We start from the raw sequence: 14,402 nt of genomic DNA on the forward strand, positions 1-14,402 counted from the left end.
AATGTATTGCAGAGAGGTAAGGAGATCACGGCTCTGTGCATTACAAACTTAAAACAGCTCTAAAACAAAAAAAAACAAGCCTTAATTGGATGTACAGCATACGGTCAATGGAGAAATTGGGATAAGATTATGTAGCACATTCAATCAAGATTTTACTTTGTCATATTGTGAGCTGACGACCCAGTTATGGTCCAGATTTTTGATCAGCTAATTGTCCTCCTTACTTTGCACTGCATTGAAAAACACTTTGGCAGGCCCTGGAACTATACTCTGACTTTGGAAATTAGTCATAGCATACTGGCAGTCTACAAAGACGAGATGCATGGATCCTACATGAGCAGATGCAAATGCTTGCAAGAGCTGTACAACAGTCCCCTGATAAATAATACACTTAGTAAATAATACACGATGCTACCCAAAGGTACTGACATACAGTGAAGACATGGCAAAACTGGCATGGCAAATGTTTGATGGCCAATCTGTAATGCAGTACAGGTGCAACCTTTGCCTGGCAATTGTAGTGCAATAAACTATCCCAAGAGAGGGGTTTTCAGTCTTGATTCAGGAGTATCCTGTGTCCTTGTAAAGTATGTTAGTTTACTACTGGGATCTCAATGACTTGATCAAACCAAGCACAGCCACTGGCTATACAGACTCTACAACATTACATTATGAGTGCTTGCTACAGTATGTAACCGAAAGTAGTAATGCTTTACTTGAATGGGGCTACTTGACATTCATAACTCCCCCATAAACACTACACAACATAATGCAACAACATGCAGAATAATCCTTTAGAGCTATTTGTGAAAATGACATTACAGGCATGTGATTTATTCATTCCAGTTTGTAACGAGACAGTTTCAGCTGGAAGCTAAGAGCAGAACTCCAGACAGAGAGAAGTGAGATGAAAATGATGAAGCATTAAAGACTGGAGCTGCACATTTGCTGCACATGCGCTGCACATGCAGCTCAGTTACTAACAGTGGCCCTGGGATGTTTATGTAAATTGTATTTTGCTGTATGGTTGTTATGCATTTTCTTATCTCATGCAGTGTTTATGAAGGAGCTGTAACAGTTTTGTACTTCCCTTTTTAAGCAAAGAGTATTATGACAGAGGCAGAGAGAGCAGTGAAACTAAAGTAAGTACAGGAGGGTATTGGAGAGTGAAGGAGGGAAACCACAGTGCAAAGTGCAGAACTAACCCGAAAACCGCCAAATATACTGTAAGAAATCATGAGCCCTGGTCCTGGAGAATTCTGTGTGATTTTGTGTCTTGTTTCCAGTTGTGAGTTTAATTACTTATTCAGATCAAGACATTCAGATCAAGAAATAATGAACCGTGTTGTTATGCAAAGATTTCTTGGCCTTGGAAACAAGAAAGTATAAGCTGCCCGGTGTACTAAGGGCAGGGAGCAAGCACATGGCACACGGCCTCACCTGGCGATGTCGGCGTCGAAGGAGGACACGGGTGGGTTGAGCCGCTGGTACCGCCGGATGAAGGAGTCCTTGTTGATCTCCCAGATCTCGCGGTAGGTGTCCCAGGTCTTCAGGTAGGTCTGGAGGTGGCCGGCGTTGGCAGACATGCCGGACGCAATCTGAGCCTGGATTTTCCTGATCTCCTCGTCATGCTCTGGGGGACAGATGGGGCTCAGTGGGATCAAAGGAGACTCTTCTCCAGGATTTCAACCCAAAAAGAACACCATCTAACATACCTAATTTAACAAAAATATTTAAATTAATTTCCCCTGGTTATAATAATATTGCCTAAGTACAGTATATGAATAATTACTAATAAGTATACCCTGCAATTTTCATCAAATTCAACAGACCTGACCACAATCCATTTGCAGTATCACTGGATCACACCTCAGACCTGACTGGAAACCATTTGCAGTGCAAAGGACACCACCTCTCCTTTTCACTCCAGACATTTGGAACTGATTACAAAGCTCAGACAGGACAGTATCTCTTATTAACACATTGCTGTCTAAAGATGTTCACGCTGACAGGGTCTGCAAGCCTCAGCTCCCTCTCCCAAGCTCTGCCACTGGGCTGTCCTGCTCACTGCCCAGGAGCAGCAGGTGAGCAATGAGATTTCACACTTGCACACTTCTGTTCTAAAAATAATCACATTGTTGAAAACATGACTGTGCTATATACTGAAGGGCCTTAAAACACAACCTATGAGTATTTGCACCATGAGCATTTGTTGCATTTTTGGTGCCTCTCTGTATATTGGGGTTTTGATTTTTTCCTTTGACACTTGCACGTATGGCATGCATTCCAGGCATTGCACTCATTCACTGTGCACAACTGTAATTTCTCTGACAAGCCTTTTCCATTCGCTTCTTGTAAACATTCTGACAACGCCATCAGTCAGTGGGTTTTATCGTTTACTCGATCAGCATCTGGGAGTCTGGACACGTTTTTGTCTGGGGCACTGAACAGGACTTGGCATGACCTAAGTGAAGCAGTAACGTCCTGCATAATGGAAATACAAAAACAGGCTCTAATCGTGGTTCCAAATTCTATTTGACTAGTATTTCTGAAAAACAACCTATTTAATCACTATGTGCATATTTTAAGATAAGGTGATTGGGTTGATGCTTTTTTTGTTAAGGCAAGTTTACATACATTTGAATGATCCTCTATATCAAAGAAGTTATTCCTGCTTTGTCAGGGACAGATTTGCATGCTCCCATTTATTAACTGAACATCCTGTGGGTCCTAGAACAGGTTTTGCCTCCGTAGACAGCACTCAACTGTGTGAAAGGGTGCTGGTCAGGTGTGTTGCCGAAAGGGGCAACTGCCTCCGGTGCCAGCAGTAACCTCACACCTGCACCTTCACCGTTCACCAATTCACCATACAGAACAACAACTGGGAATCGAATAGCACATATTTTGCAGAGACATCTCTTCTAATCCTAGTGAGAGCTCATCCATACATGTAAATGGTAATTAAGATGATTTAGTGAATTACTGTAGCTGCCAAAGCTCATCTAATGAAAAAGGCAAAATGGAGCACTGTGAGAAGCAGAGAGTTAATAGAAAACTGAAACCACAGACATGATTCCTTCGCCTTTCTTGGAAGCCAGATTGGATAAACAAGAAGTCAAGAACATGTTGCAGCTGCAGACCACTTTTCCTCTGTGTGTAGGATCTCCAGTGCTCCTTAATACATACTGATAAAGATATACTGTGCAAAGATTATATAGAAATGCAATGTGCTTTTTATCCTAGCTCTGTAGCGTGTGGATATTGCTCTTGCTCTGTAGCGTGTGGATATTGCTCTTGCTCTGTAGCGTGTGGATACTGCTCTTGCTCTGTAGCGTGTGGATATTGTCCTAGCTCTGTAACGTGTGGATGTTGTCCTAGCTCTGTAACGCGTGGATGTTGTCCTAGCTCTGTAACGCGTGGATGTTGTCCTAGCTCTGTAACGCGTGGATGTTGTCCTAGCTCTGTAACTTGTGGATGTTGTCCTACCTCTGTAACTTGTGGATGTTGTCCTAGCTCTGTAACTTGTGGATGTTGTCCTAGCTCTGTAACTTGTGGATGTTGTCCTAGCTCTGTAACTTGTGGATGTTGTCCTTGCTCACAAGAGTTACTTGGGTGACCTGTGTCAGCTGGAGGATTCTTGCGAACTGGATGCTGGAAGCAGAGATGCACCGCCATTATCAGCCTCAAACATCTGCTGACGCAAGCCCAGGCTGCTGCTCTTAACAACAGATAAAACTCCGGGAAAACAAAAACTCTGCTTTGTCTGCAGGAGCTGAACGACGCAAATGCCTTGGAGGCACTAGCACTCTACATATCCCCAGATAAAACAGCTACAGTACATTCTATCAGGGAACCACATCTAAAAGCAATGAATGTACAGTCGTACACATAATTACAGGCACTCTCCATTCCAGCTGTATTAATTAAAGATTTTTAATGCATGATAAATGTTGTTCGTTAAACTATACTTACTGTATTAGATAATGATGACTTTTGTCAGCTTATTGGATGCTTGCTCGTCCTGGCAGGAGCCAGTTAATATTCTGCTGAAATAAACCTGCTAAGACACAGGCTTTGAACACTCATTTCTGCAACCTTGTCTCTGAAGTTGGGAGCTGGGAATGTTTTGCAGATGGATACATGCAGTAGGGTCAATCTTTTTTTTGTTTGAAATTTAGTTTTGAAATAAGGTTTCAAAACTAAATGGCGGTGGCAGAGTCCTGGGTACCCAGAGGGTCTCTGCACTGGGGGGTGGCAGAGTCCTGGGTACCCAGAGTGTCTCTGCGCTGAGGGTGGCAGAGTCCTGGGTACCCAGAAGGTCTCTACGCTGGGGGTGGCAGAGTCCTGGGTGTCCAGAGGGTCTCTAACCGGGGGGTGGCAGAGTCTCGGGTACCCAGAGGGCTTCTGAGTACCATGTCTCTTGGTTGGACGCTCACCAATGATGGAGTGGATGTGCTCACGCTGGGACCGACGCCTGGTCAGCAGGTCGGGCAGCCGCTTGAAAACGGAGATGGTGCTGATCAGCTGGCTGCCGATGTTGGTGACGATGTTAGCCAGTTTCTGGAGAGTGGGAGAGAACTCCACCTGCAAACACACATGGAAAAACACAATTTTAAGTATGAACATACACTAGAACACTAAATGCTTATGACGAGAGGAGCTCTGTTCAGCCTGTCTAGGTTGTTGGGCTGCTAGCAGCTGACTGATCCGAGGGTAGCGTTTCTTCAGGTATCAGCTTCAAAAACATGGATGGGCAGGTTTTCTCACACACATGCCACCTTGTGTGCAAAGTAATGTCTTATATTCTCATTCTAAAATGCACATGACTAGTTTGTTCTTCTGTTATCTAGTTGATGTCTCACATGTTCGTTCTGGTTCAAGTTAGTTGTGCAGCTTAATCTCATTTGGAGACTCTTTTTATTATGTTCAAATGAAGTTATCTGTTGGGTTTACTTTCTTCGGCCTTCACAATTTTGGATACTTGTCAGGTCTCCTAGTAGCTTCAACTGTTTAAGACTAAAGGGATTCTGTCTCTATCCAGAGCCATTTCTAGACACTTTTCAACGACTCCAAAATAACTTGGTCATCATTCTTTGAACAGTTAACAGAATCAGGCCCAAACCTCAGTTTCACATGGAGGCTTTTGTTGAAAGATTGTAGAATATGCTTCATCACTGTAGAGAGTACTTTGGAACTGACCGTGCTGTGTGTTGCAGTATGTCACAGTACCTGTGCTGTGGAGCCTGGCGCCTCTTGGTGCAGTATCACCAGTACCCTGAAGAGGGGGTTAGGTGAGGTCTTGGTGTCTCCGTTGATGGCCTTGGAGAGCTCCTGCAGGGACCACTTCACATTAAGGCGGAAGGCCTCCTCCACCATGCGGTCCATCTTATCTGTGTAGTTCACCCAGTGCTGCTGCACCTGTGGGGAGGGAAGAGAGGGGTCAAAAGACACAGGCGGGACACAGGGAGACAAAGAGAAACAGAAAGAGAAAAAAAGGATACTTGTGTGAGGGGAGAAGAATAGGAGATTGAAGAGCAACAGGGTTGCATGGTAGCGCAGTGGTGAGCACTGCTGTCTCCTGGCAACACTGGGGACCTGGGTTCAGTTCTTGACCTGGGGTGCAATATAAGTGGACTTTGTATGTTTTTCCCATGTTCGTGTGGGTTTCCTCCAGATGCTCCAGTTTCCTCCCACAGTCCAAAGACATAATGGTAGGTAGGTTAATTGGCTTCTGAGAACATTGGCCCTGATGTGAGTGTATGTGTGTCCTGAGATGAACTGGTGTTATGCTCAGGATGTACTCCTACTTGGTGCCAGGATAGGAAAGCCCTTAAGTCCCACAACCCTGAACTGGAAGGTAGGCAATAGTAGGAACAACCTGAAGTTCCCAGTGGGTCTCTAGCAGACGAGGCAGAGAGCTTCCTACTACCTGGGCAGTAGGAGAAGTTCTGTCCTTTCTGAAGGAAGAGAAAGAGAGGGGGCAGATAGTGGCACAGAGGAGATAAAGGAGAGAAGAGAGGGGGGGTGAGAGAAAGGAGAAGAGGAGGCAGGCAGGAGGCACCTCGGGTCCATCTGTGCGGAACGTTTCGTAGACACGGGCCATGATGGCCACAATCTCCTGGTGGAGAGTGATCAGGCGCTGCTGCTGGCTGTCCTGATGGGTGAGCTGGTCGCCCTCGAACTCCAGGTCCCGGTAGATGCGCTTGCCGTCAATGTGCACCAGCAGCAGCTCGCTGATCTGGCGGGCAGCACGCGACACCAGCAGGTTGGCAGCCTTGTACTCATCCACGATTAGCTGCAGCTGGAGAGCAAGAAAACAGAAAAACAGCCATAACCTCTTCACAAGTCCCTCATATCACAGGCTCTACTTTATACCTCATTCTCTTTGTGCATCCTATTTTTTAATACAAACAGGACAACATTCAAGAACTGTGCTCCAGATCACGGCTGGCTCAACTTCATCATCCTCCAAAAAGAACTGATTTTAAATCCCTAAATTTTGTTCAGGTGGAAAACACTAATTTTATTTTGGCTTTCCACACTTTATTTAATTTGCGACTTTGTCTCAGTCTTCTGGGAAGAAATTCTACTCTGGAGCACAAAGCTCTGAAATTCTCCAGCCCCGGTGGCCCCCAAACCCTTGAGAGAACCTTTCCCTGCACTCCTCATCATTTATCTTATGACCCTTTTAAACAGGACATAGCAAAACCAACGACACCACCACTTGTAAATATAAGGTTATTGTACATTTGGGATGGAGAACAGCTCTCGATAGTCATCTTGCAGGTTTAATATTTAATTTTCAATTAGTAAATGATGAAGACTGCAGAATACAGGTGATTAGAATTCTTAGCTCAATTAAGTAAGCTAAGACTGGGAGTGGAATGAAAACTAGATGAGCCTGTGGCCATCGAGAATGGGGATAGATGCTGCTTTACATGCTGTCTCTTTTCGTACAAGGATAAGACTTCAACAGTGACAGAGCTAGCACATTTATTTGGAAGGCTGGGAAGCTGGGATTAGGTCCGGGAGTGAGGACCCTCGCTCCGATTCTTTTTCTCCCTCCTACCTTGCTGGCATGCAGCCGGCAGTCATTGATAAAGTAGCTGGACGCCCCTTTGGAGGACCAGAGGAGCTTGGACAGCCCGGGCTGGATCTTCTTATCCAGGAAGCGGATCCGCTCGCGGAACAGTCCCAGCTCCTCCTGGGACAGCGCCTCGATGATCCTGAGGGCAACAGATACATGCATAATACAGCACACAGACTATTACAGAAATCCAAAGTGAAAAAAAAAAACAGATTTGAATTTGTTCAGCTTTATCACAGAACAGTACAACTATCTACACACCTGATCAAACAGGTGTGCGGGAAATAAATGCTACGAAAGACCGATCCTGTGTGGGAGTTTTTTGCAGCATACTGTATGTGTCAGTCTTTGGGGGTCGGGAGTGGAACGCGGCCAGCCAGGACAGGTAGCCTCACCTGTTGTAGTCGCGGACCACGAGCAGCACGTTCTCCATCAGGCTGCGCAGGTCCTCGCTACGCTGGCACACCTCCGACACGTAGTGGGGGATCTCGAACAGCAGCCGCTCCCAGTAGTGGATCTCCCGAAACATCTTCAGCAGGGTCCTGGAGCCACCGTGCACAACAGCGGTCACGCGCAGGGACAAAACCGTTTGACACGGAGACACAATCTGCTGTCCCCTCACACGTACAGCTCCCTCTCGGGGGGACACCAGCTCACATACTTGGCTAAGTCCAAATGTTTTTCAAGTTTGTAGAGGATTTTATGGTTACAGATATAATATTTCCAGCTCAACAAAGTGGCCACTACAGCTATACCATGTTGGTGATACACTGCAGAAGTGACAATGATGTAAAAGGGATGTTTTGACAATGTCCAATAGTCAACGCGGTTTGGTGAGCTGGGCACACAGTAAATCAGATGGGAAAGAAAGGAGTTAAAAGAAAGGAAGAAATATACTGTAGGTAATGTCAGATGGAAAAAGAGGCAAAAGAAATTAAAGCAAGGCACTAGAGTCAACATCCATTCTCTTTCAAGCAGAGTGGGATCTCTAATGACCGCAAGTTACAGTACAGTGGTGCTAGAAAGTTTTTGTGAACCCTTTCGAATTTTCTGAATTTCTGCATAAATTTGACCTAAAATGGGATCAGATCTTCATCTAAGTCATAAAAATAGTGAACCCAATAAAACAAGTAACACACAGAAGCATATACTTTTTCATTCAATTATTGATCAAAATGATCCAACATTAAATGTCTTTGTCGGAAAAAGTATTTGAACCTATGCTTTCAGTAAAAACTTTCTAGCATCACTGTAGTCGGAGTCTCCCAAGATAATTTGGCCTCTCCTACAGTACATCACAGTTTCAAGTCAAGAAACAGGTTTTAGATAACCTAACCTCACCAAAAAAACTAAACGCAACAGAAAGAAAAATGGTTTGCCAGTGAGTACAAGACTAGCTGGGGAAGATTGAGAGTACTGTCAAAGCAGAAACACAGGGAGCCAGACAGGGAGACCACTCAGCCAAGCTACTACTACAGCCTGGAGGAGCACAACAGCTTCTCGGGAGGAAACAAAGCAGGTTCATGTGTGACTGAGGAATCTATCAAAGACAATGCCTTCTGGGCACACTGGCAACAGCTTAACCCTTCTAGCTAGTAAAAATGACTAGCCAACCAAAAGAGTAACATCTGGCTAAATGATTTACAAAAACCTATATCATATATATACAATGACAAAGACCTGAGGGGTAGAACACAAGGACTGTCCTCCAAACCCTCCACAAACTAGAAACAGCTATTAAAGTTTAGCAGAACCCCTCCGGAAGCACCAGTAACCCCAGAACAAACGCAAATCAAGCTCCAGGGCTTCAAGCTCAGGAAAGCCTGTGGGCCCAACAACATCTGTAACAAGATGTTGAAAAACAGCAGTGCTCCGCTGCAGGAGGCCCAAACTGAGAGCTGAGGATTTCCCCAGGATCTGGACTGACATTAAGTGACCCCATCTGGCTCAAGAGCCTTTTCTACACCTGTCTGACTCAGGACAACAGGGCAAGCACACAGCTGGACTGCCAGCACCGTGCCCTTCTGCTGTCACAGCCTGATGGACACACAGGCTGTCAGCTCCTCCACACAGAAAGAAAGAGGACTGGACTTGCCACTGTGCAGCTGCACAAGAGGGAGGGAGGAACTCCCACACTGTCCTGAGTAAGGTGCTGTACTGTCCTATATTATACTGTACACCTCTGTATTGTACTGCAACATATTGTGCAAACTGTTAATGCTCATTAATACTATTCTGTTTTGCACAACTGCTTTAGCTGTACCCGTGTAACATGTCACACCAATAGGTCTTGCTTGCATAGCACACAGAGAGAAACCCAGAGAGAGAAAGTGGCATGAGGCAGTGAGAGTTCCTGACTTGTCAAAGTTGAGGTCCAGCATGCCGGCTCTCTCCTGGCAGCGGCTCATGAGGGGGGAGTCCAGTCTCTTCAGGCTGTGCCGGTCAATACTCTGGCTCCACTCGCTGAACATCCTCCTCACCAGCTCGTCCAGCGTCTGCGCCAGCTGCATGTAGGCCGTGCGAGCCTCCTCGCCGCTGCCGATCTGCGGCACAAAGTGCGCCCGCTGCAGCACCTGAGCACAACAGCCAGGGGAAGGGAAAAACAAAAGGCCACGTGCGTGAGTGTCTGCGTCAGGCCCTGCATCGCGTAAGAGGCTCCAGAAAGTAGGGCATTTGTGTCCACTCCTGTGCTTGCTGCTGTGCAGTAGGTATACTCTGTGTATTGTAGCATGTTGGAGCCCTGCACTTGATGACCTGCTAATTGTTTTTTTGAGAACAGCAAAAACTGCAGGGCTTGACAGAGACGCTCTTCCAGAGCATGAGCTCAGTGAGGGTAATTCTCACTATAAGGATGTTCGTTTAGCCTATGTCCTCTCAAAGAGAGCTTTAAGGTAGCCTGTCCTGAGACTGAAGATGCCAAAGGTTTTTTAACCTTTAGGCAGGAATTAATACAAGAAGACGCGAGTCAGATCGAGGCTCACCTCCATGGGCCTGTCGATGCGGCGACGCAGGGCTCTTGCCCAGTGCGCCTGCCCGGCCTGCTGTGGCATGTGTGCAGGCAGGTGCAAGGCCTTGTGGCTCAGCTCCTTGTTGACCAGGTTCATCTCCTCGTTGAACAGTGTGTACATGTCCACCGTCTTCCTGTCTATGGTACGCTTGATGGCCTGGAGGAGAAGGGTGGAAGGGAAAAAGGGTTAGATGTCATTGTGGGGTGGAATCAAATTTTCTAGGGGATTTGGGGGGTAGAGGTGTCAATGTAAGCCTTGATAGGTCAGTGCTCAATGCACATTTTTGGTGGGGCTCACATTTTTGAGGGGGAATGTATGCTGCCTTAAGATGCCCTTTGAACCAGCAATCAAGGAGCAACTTGAGTGAAGTGCCTTGCTGAACGGTACATCATCAGCACCCTTTAGAGGATTTTTACCCACATCTTCCCAGTTTCCCAGAGCCCACGGCTCTACTCCACACTGCTGCCTGATGGTCTGAGTATCTAATAAGAATTCCGACTCAGCGGAGATTAAAGTGATTCCAGGTTCAGGTCCTGAGGTGCTGTCTGACCTCTCTTGTGGAGAGGTGCTGGAAGACGTCCAGCAGCTCCACGCCCTGCTCCACGGTGCTGACTGTCTCGAACGCCGTGGTGATCAGGTTCTGCGTCATCACCTCCAGGTCCTTCACGCTGGCGCGGAACCTGTGGTGGTAAACAAACGCACGCACGCAGCCCGGGTTAACTCAGACCACGGAGTAGGGCCTGAACTCCTCTCACAAAGTCAGTGCTTAAGGGGTGGCTTTACTCTCTTCAGATCACTCCTCTGTCGGGGGCAAAGTGATTGTACAATTAGCGTGTCGGCCCAAACTTAGGCTTGACCTCCGGGCCTTGGACTGGAATAGAAGACAGGCCTTTCTTTCCCTGTCAGGTGGTCAGCAGATCACACACTGAAAACTCCTGTCTGGACCTTTACTGAAGGATCAGCTGTTGTTTCACGGTTGAGTTCAAAGTGTTTTGGGTGACTTGGTGCACATGAATCGAATTGCCTGGCAGTTTCACTGTTGCGCAACTATTCCTTCTTGTCACTCTTCCCCTGATTATAATACAAAATGGCAAAAAAGTCTGCTTTCAAACAGCGATGGCAATGCCCAATCCCACTACAATGGTTTAAGAAACCCCTCCCAGTAGCTCCAGTAGCAGACTGCTGCAGCAGTTCAATGCCCAATCAATTTCAGAAAGAGAATTTCAGTCTTGACTGATTCAAAGACAATGTCCAGGCATGTGGCGGAGTGAGTACCAGACCCTGATACAATGGTGTTTGTCCACTGGAGTGGACACAGAGAGGTCTCCTGCCCCTCCGAGCCTCCCTCTCTGCTTCCTGCAGGCTGACCTGTTGTAGTCGTCATGCCAGGAGGTGTTCTTGACGTCTAGGATGCCCTTCTTGACAGAGTGCAGAATCTGCAGGCTCTTCTCGAAGGTGCCCTCGATCTCAAGCAGGCTGCGGGCGATCTCCGGCCCCTGCCGGCCCCCGAAACACGGCAGCGGTGTCTGGGTCCCATCCTCCCTGCGGGCAAAGTGCTGCTGGCACTCACAGACCTGCAGGGATGTGGGAAGGAAGGAAGAGAACAGAGAGGAATGAAGGAGATGGGGCAGCATCTCCAACCCCAGTCCTGGGGAGTCCCAGTGCAACTGGTTTGACACATAAATAGTATTACATCCAATTCTGAAGACACAGAACAATTTATTATGACACATGAATTGTTAAATGAAGTAGTTAAACACTTCAGCGGTCGAGAACCAGAGTTGCCTTAATTAACTGGCCAATACATTTCAAGCATTCCCAATCTTCTGAAACAGATGACATAAAGTGACCAATAAGACTTTACTGGACTGGGACTCACCAGGGCCTGGTACACAGTTCCTCAGAAAGCCCAGGTCTTAGCTGTGTGGTTGCTAAAGACCATGGAAATACTAGCTTCATGGAGGCACATGCATTAGGTCAGAGTAACTAAAATGAAAACCACATACAGGAATGATCCTGTATGTATGAACGGTACCTCTGAGTGCTGTCAGGTCCAATAGATGTGTGAATTTTACTATGCAGCCAAAACCCCTTTTTAGCGCCGTTACACTGTTTTTTTGTGTTTGTGACACCTGGAATAGGTATACATATGGCCTGAAGCAATTTCTAATTGAAAATACAGCACCTAGGGGTTGGTGTTGAAAATATACTGACCACAAACATGTGTATCTATTACTCATGTGAGTGAGTTTTACAATTACAAAATCATACTGTATATTTTTGAATACTGATGTTCTGTACCAGATTTCATACATCACAGTTGGCCAGCTTAATGTCAAAACAATGGATTCTGAATCTCAGAACCTACCAAACGACAGAACCTACCTCTAGCAAGTCCTTACAGCGCTGCACAAATGCGTCCACCTGGGCGAAGACACTGGTCTGGTCCAGAACCCAGCCTGTCTTTGAGTACCTGTGCAAACACACCGCTCATCAGTCTGTAAGCAGGATTAATTTATGGAATGCCAAAAGCAAAGTAGGCCAGGGTTTGAAGTTTTAATTGGACCGTTTCTAATCTTTTATTAAAAATGATTGAGAATAGCTTATTATTTTTCACCCAGTATGGAATTGCTGATTGCTTATCACAACAGCTTTATAGCTACAAAATCCATGTACTGCTCAAACCATATGGGCTCAGAGACCCATGAACAAGCATGAGCTTGTCCAGACTCCCCCGGGACAGCGCCTGCACTTGGCTCAAAGCAGGAGTCTCAGATGCACAGCTTGTGCTGCTCTGCTTTCAGCAGTGCCCTCACACCACTGGACTGTGACTTTCACAGCACAGCCACACTCCTGTTGGTCAACTCTATTAATGACTAATGTTAATCAATAACATAATGACATTTCCCGTGTCGTGTCTGCTCAATAAGAAGTGTGTGCAGCACCTGCAACAAAAAGACTGTCAGCTTCCTAACAATAAACCTGTGAATTTGCTGTTGTTACAAGTAATGTGGTAGTTGACAGTAGAACATATTATATATATTATAAGCAATATGATTTTTAATTATTATGTTATGAGTAAAGACAGTGGTGATCTTTAACCCTTTGGAAGGCCAACAAAACTTGGATTATGAATCAGTTTTATCACATAGCTATTGAATACCATTCTTACTGTTCTGTATTACAATGTGGCGTCATAAATCACAACATAATGATAATTATTATCAATTATCAGGAAGTTGTCAAGTCAGTATCAATGGTCAGAGGCTGTGATTTCCCACCTCTTTCTACACTGTGCAGTGACCACTCTCTTAGCAGAGAGAACTATTGTTGATCAGTCCCATTCTTTTCACCTTTCACTACCCAGCAGGTCTCATTAATCAATTAACAAGTAGACTCTGGAGGGCCAGACAAATCAATTAACATGCAGTTTACTCGTTTCTGAAACAGTTTAAAAGCCCTTCTGCTATTTGACCTTTGTCATGTAGATGCTTGGAAAAACTGATGAGTGAAATTTGTGGCGCAATGGAAATCGTTGGTGCACAACATGAAGGCAAAGTCCTGTGAGCTCTGTGTCACCTGGGAAGCCCAGTGTCCAGCTTTCGGGGATGGTTGCAGACCATTGATTTAAAGAGCAGAAGTTTGCCGTCCCAAGTAAAAATGTCCCAGCTGCACTGAGTTTCCAGAAAAGGCAGGACTACAATTTCCTTTCTCAGGGCCCAGGGAAGAGCTGCTCTGTTTCCAATGAGCAATACTCGCAGTGTCTGCCTGTAGCCTTCCCAATCATCCCCAGAAAAAACACGTTTTAAATGGCTCCAATAACTACCTCATACGTCTGGCAAGTTTCTTAAACTCATACAACACAAAACGAACTTGTCTGCAATACAGTTTCAAAGAAAAGAAGTTGCAGGTGCAAGATCTCCTCCACAAAGTTTAGTTTAACTTGGAATGGGAACAAAACTGTCTTCACAGTCGTGTTGCTGGTTTTCTACAGTTCCCAGAATTAGCCAGACTCTGGGCAAGGCCAGCTGCATCCATTCCAGTTCAATTGGCCCAGCAATTTGTCAGCTGCTACTTGAAGTAAACAGGCACCGTTACAAGGTCCTGGAGTACAAGGTGTTAAATGTATCGGGGACTTCTCTTGAACGCATTGATTTCAAAAGCTAATTTCATTAACTGGGTAATTAAATAACGTCTGCAAACAGAGAACAGAAAACAGGTCGCCAGCAGAATGAAAAGGCACAGCCAGGCCGCTCTGCTGATGCCATTAATCACAGCATCGCCTCGTGACACTGCGGCTCTGCTCC

At 45.9% G+C, this 14,402-nt stretch overlaps 1 protein-coding gene across 4 annotated transcripts in view; it reads right to left on the minus strand.

Annotated features, from left to right (window-relative positions):
* Window positions 1–14,402, minus strand: part of dnah2 (dynein, axonemal, heavy chain 2) — a 90,206-nt gene that overhangs the window by 61,795 nt on the left and 14,009 nt on the right. For all 4 annotated transcript variants that reach the window (XM_069186670.1, XM_069186669.1, XM_069186672.1 and 1 more), the window contains exons 11-21: window positions 12,481–12,568; window positions 11,464–11,669; window positions 10,646–10,775; window positions 10,069–10,251; window positions 9,446–9,660; window positions 7,483–7,629; window positions 7,070–7,226; window positions 6,062–6,301; window positions 5,230–5,418; window positions 4,437–4,584; window positions 1,441–1,633 (exon numbers count right to left, since the gene is read on the minus strand). In XM_069186670.1, coding sequence (XP_069042771.1) covers window positions 1,441–1,633; window positions 4,437–4,584; window positions 5,230–5,418; window positions 6,062–6,301; window positions 7,070–7,226; window positions 7,483–7,629; window positions 9,446–9,660; window positions 10,069–10,251; window positions 10,646–10,775; window positions 11,464–11,669; window positions 12,481–12,568 — 1,896 coding nt within the window. The remainder of the gene's footprint in view (window positions 1–1,440; window positions 1,634–4,436; window positions 4,585–5,229; window positions 5,419–6,061; window positions 6,302–7,069; window positions 7,227–7,482; window positions 7,630–9,445; window positions 9,661–10,068; window positions 10,252–10,645; window positions 10,776–11,463; window positions 11,670–12,480; window positions 12,569–14,402) is intronic.

This window comes from Lepisosteus oculatus, chromosome 3 (genome assembly GCF_040954835.1).
Source record: "Lepisosteus oculatus isolate fLepOcu1 chromosome 3, fLepOcu1.hap2, whole genome shotgun sequence".
Lineage (NCBI taxonomy): Eukaryota > Metazoa > Chordata > Actinopteri > Semionotiformes > Lepisosteidae > Lepisosteus > Lepisosteus oculatus.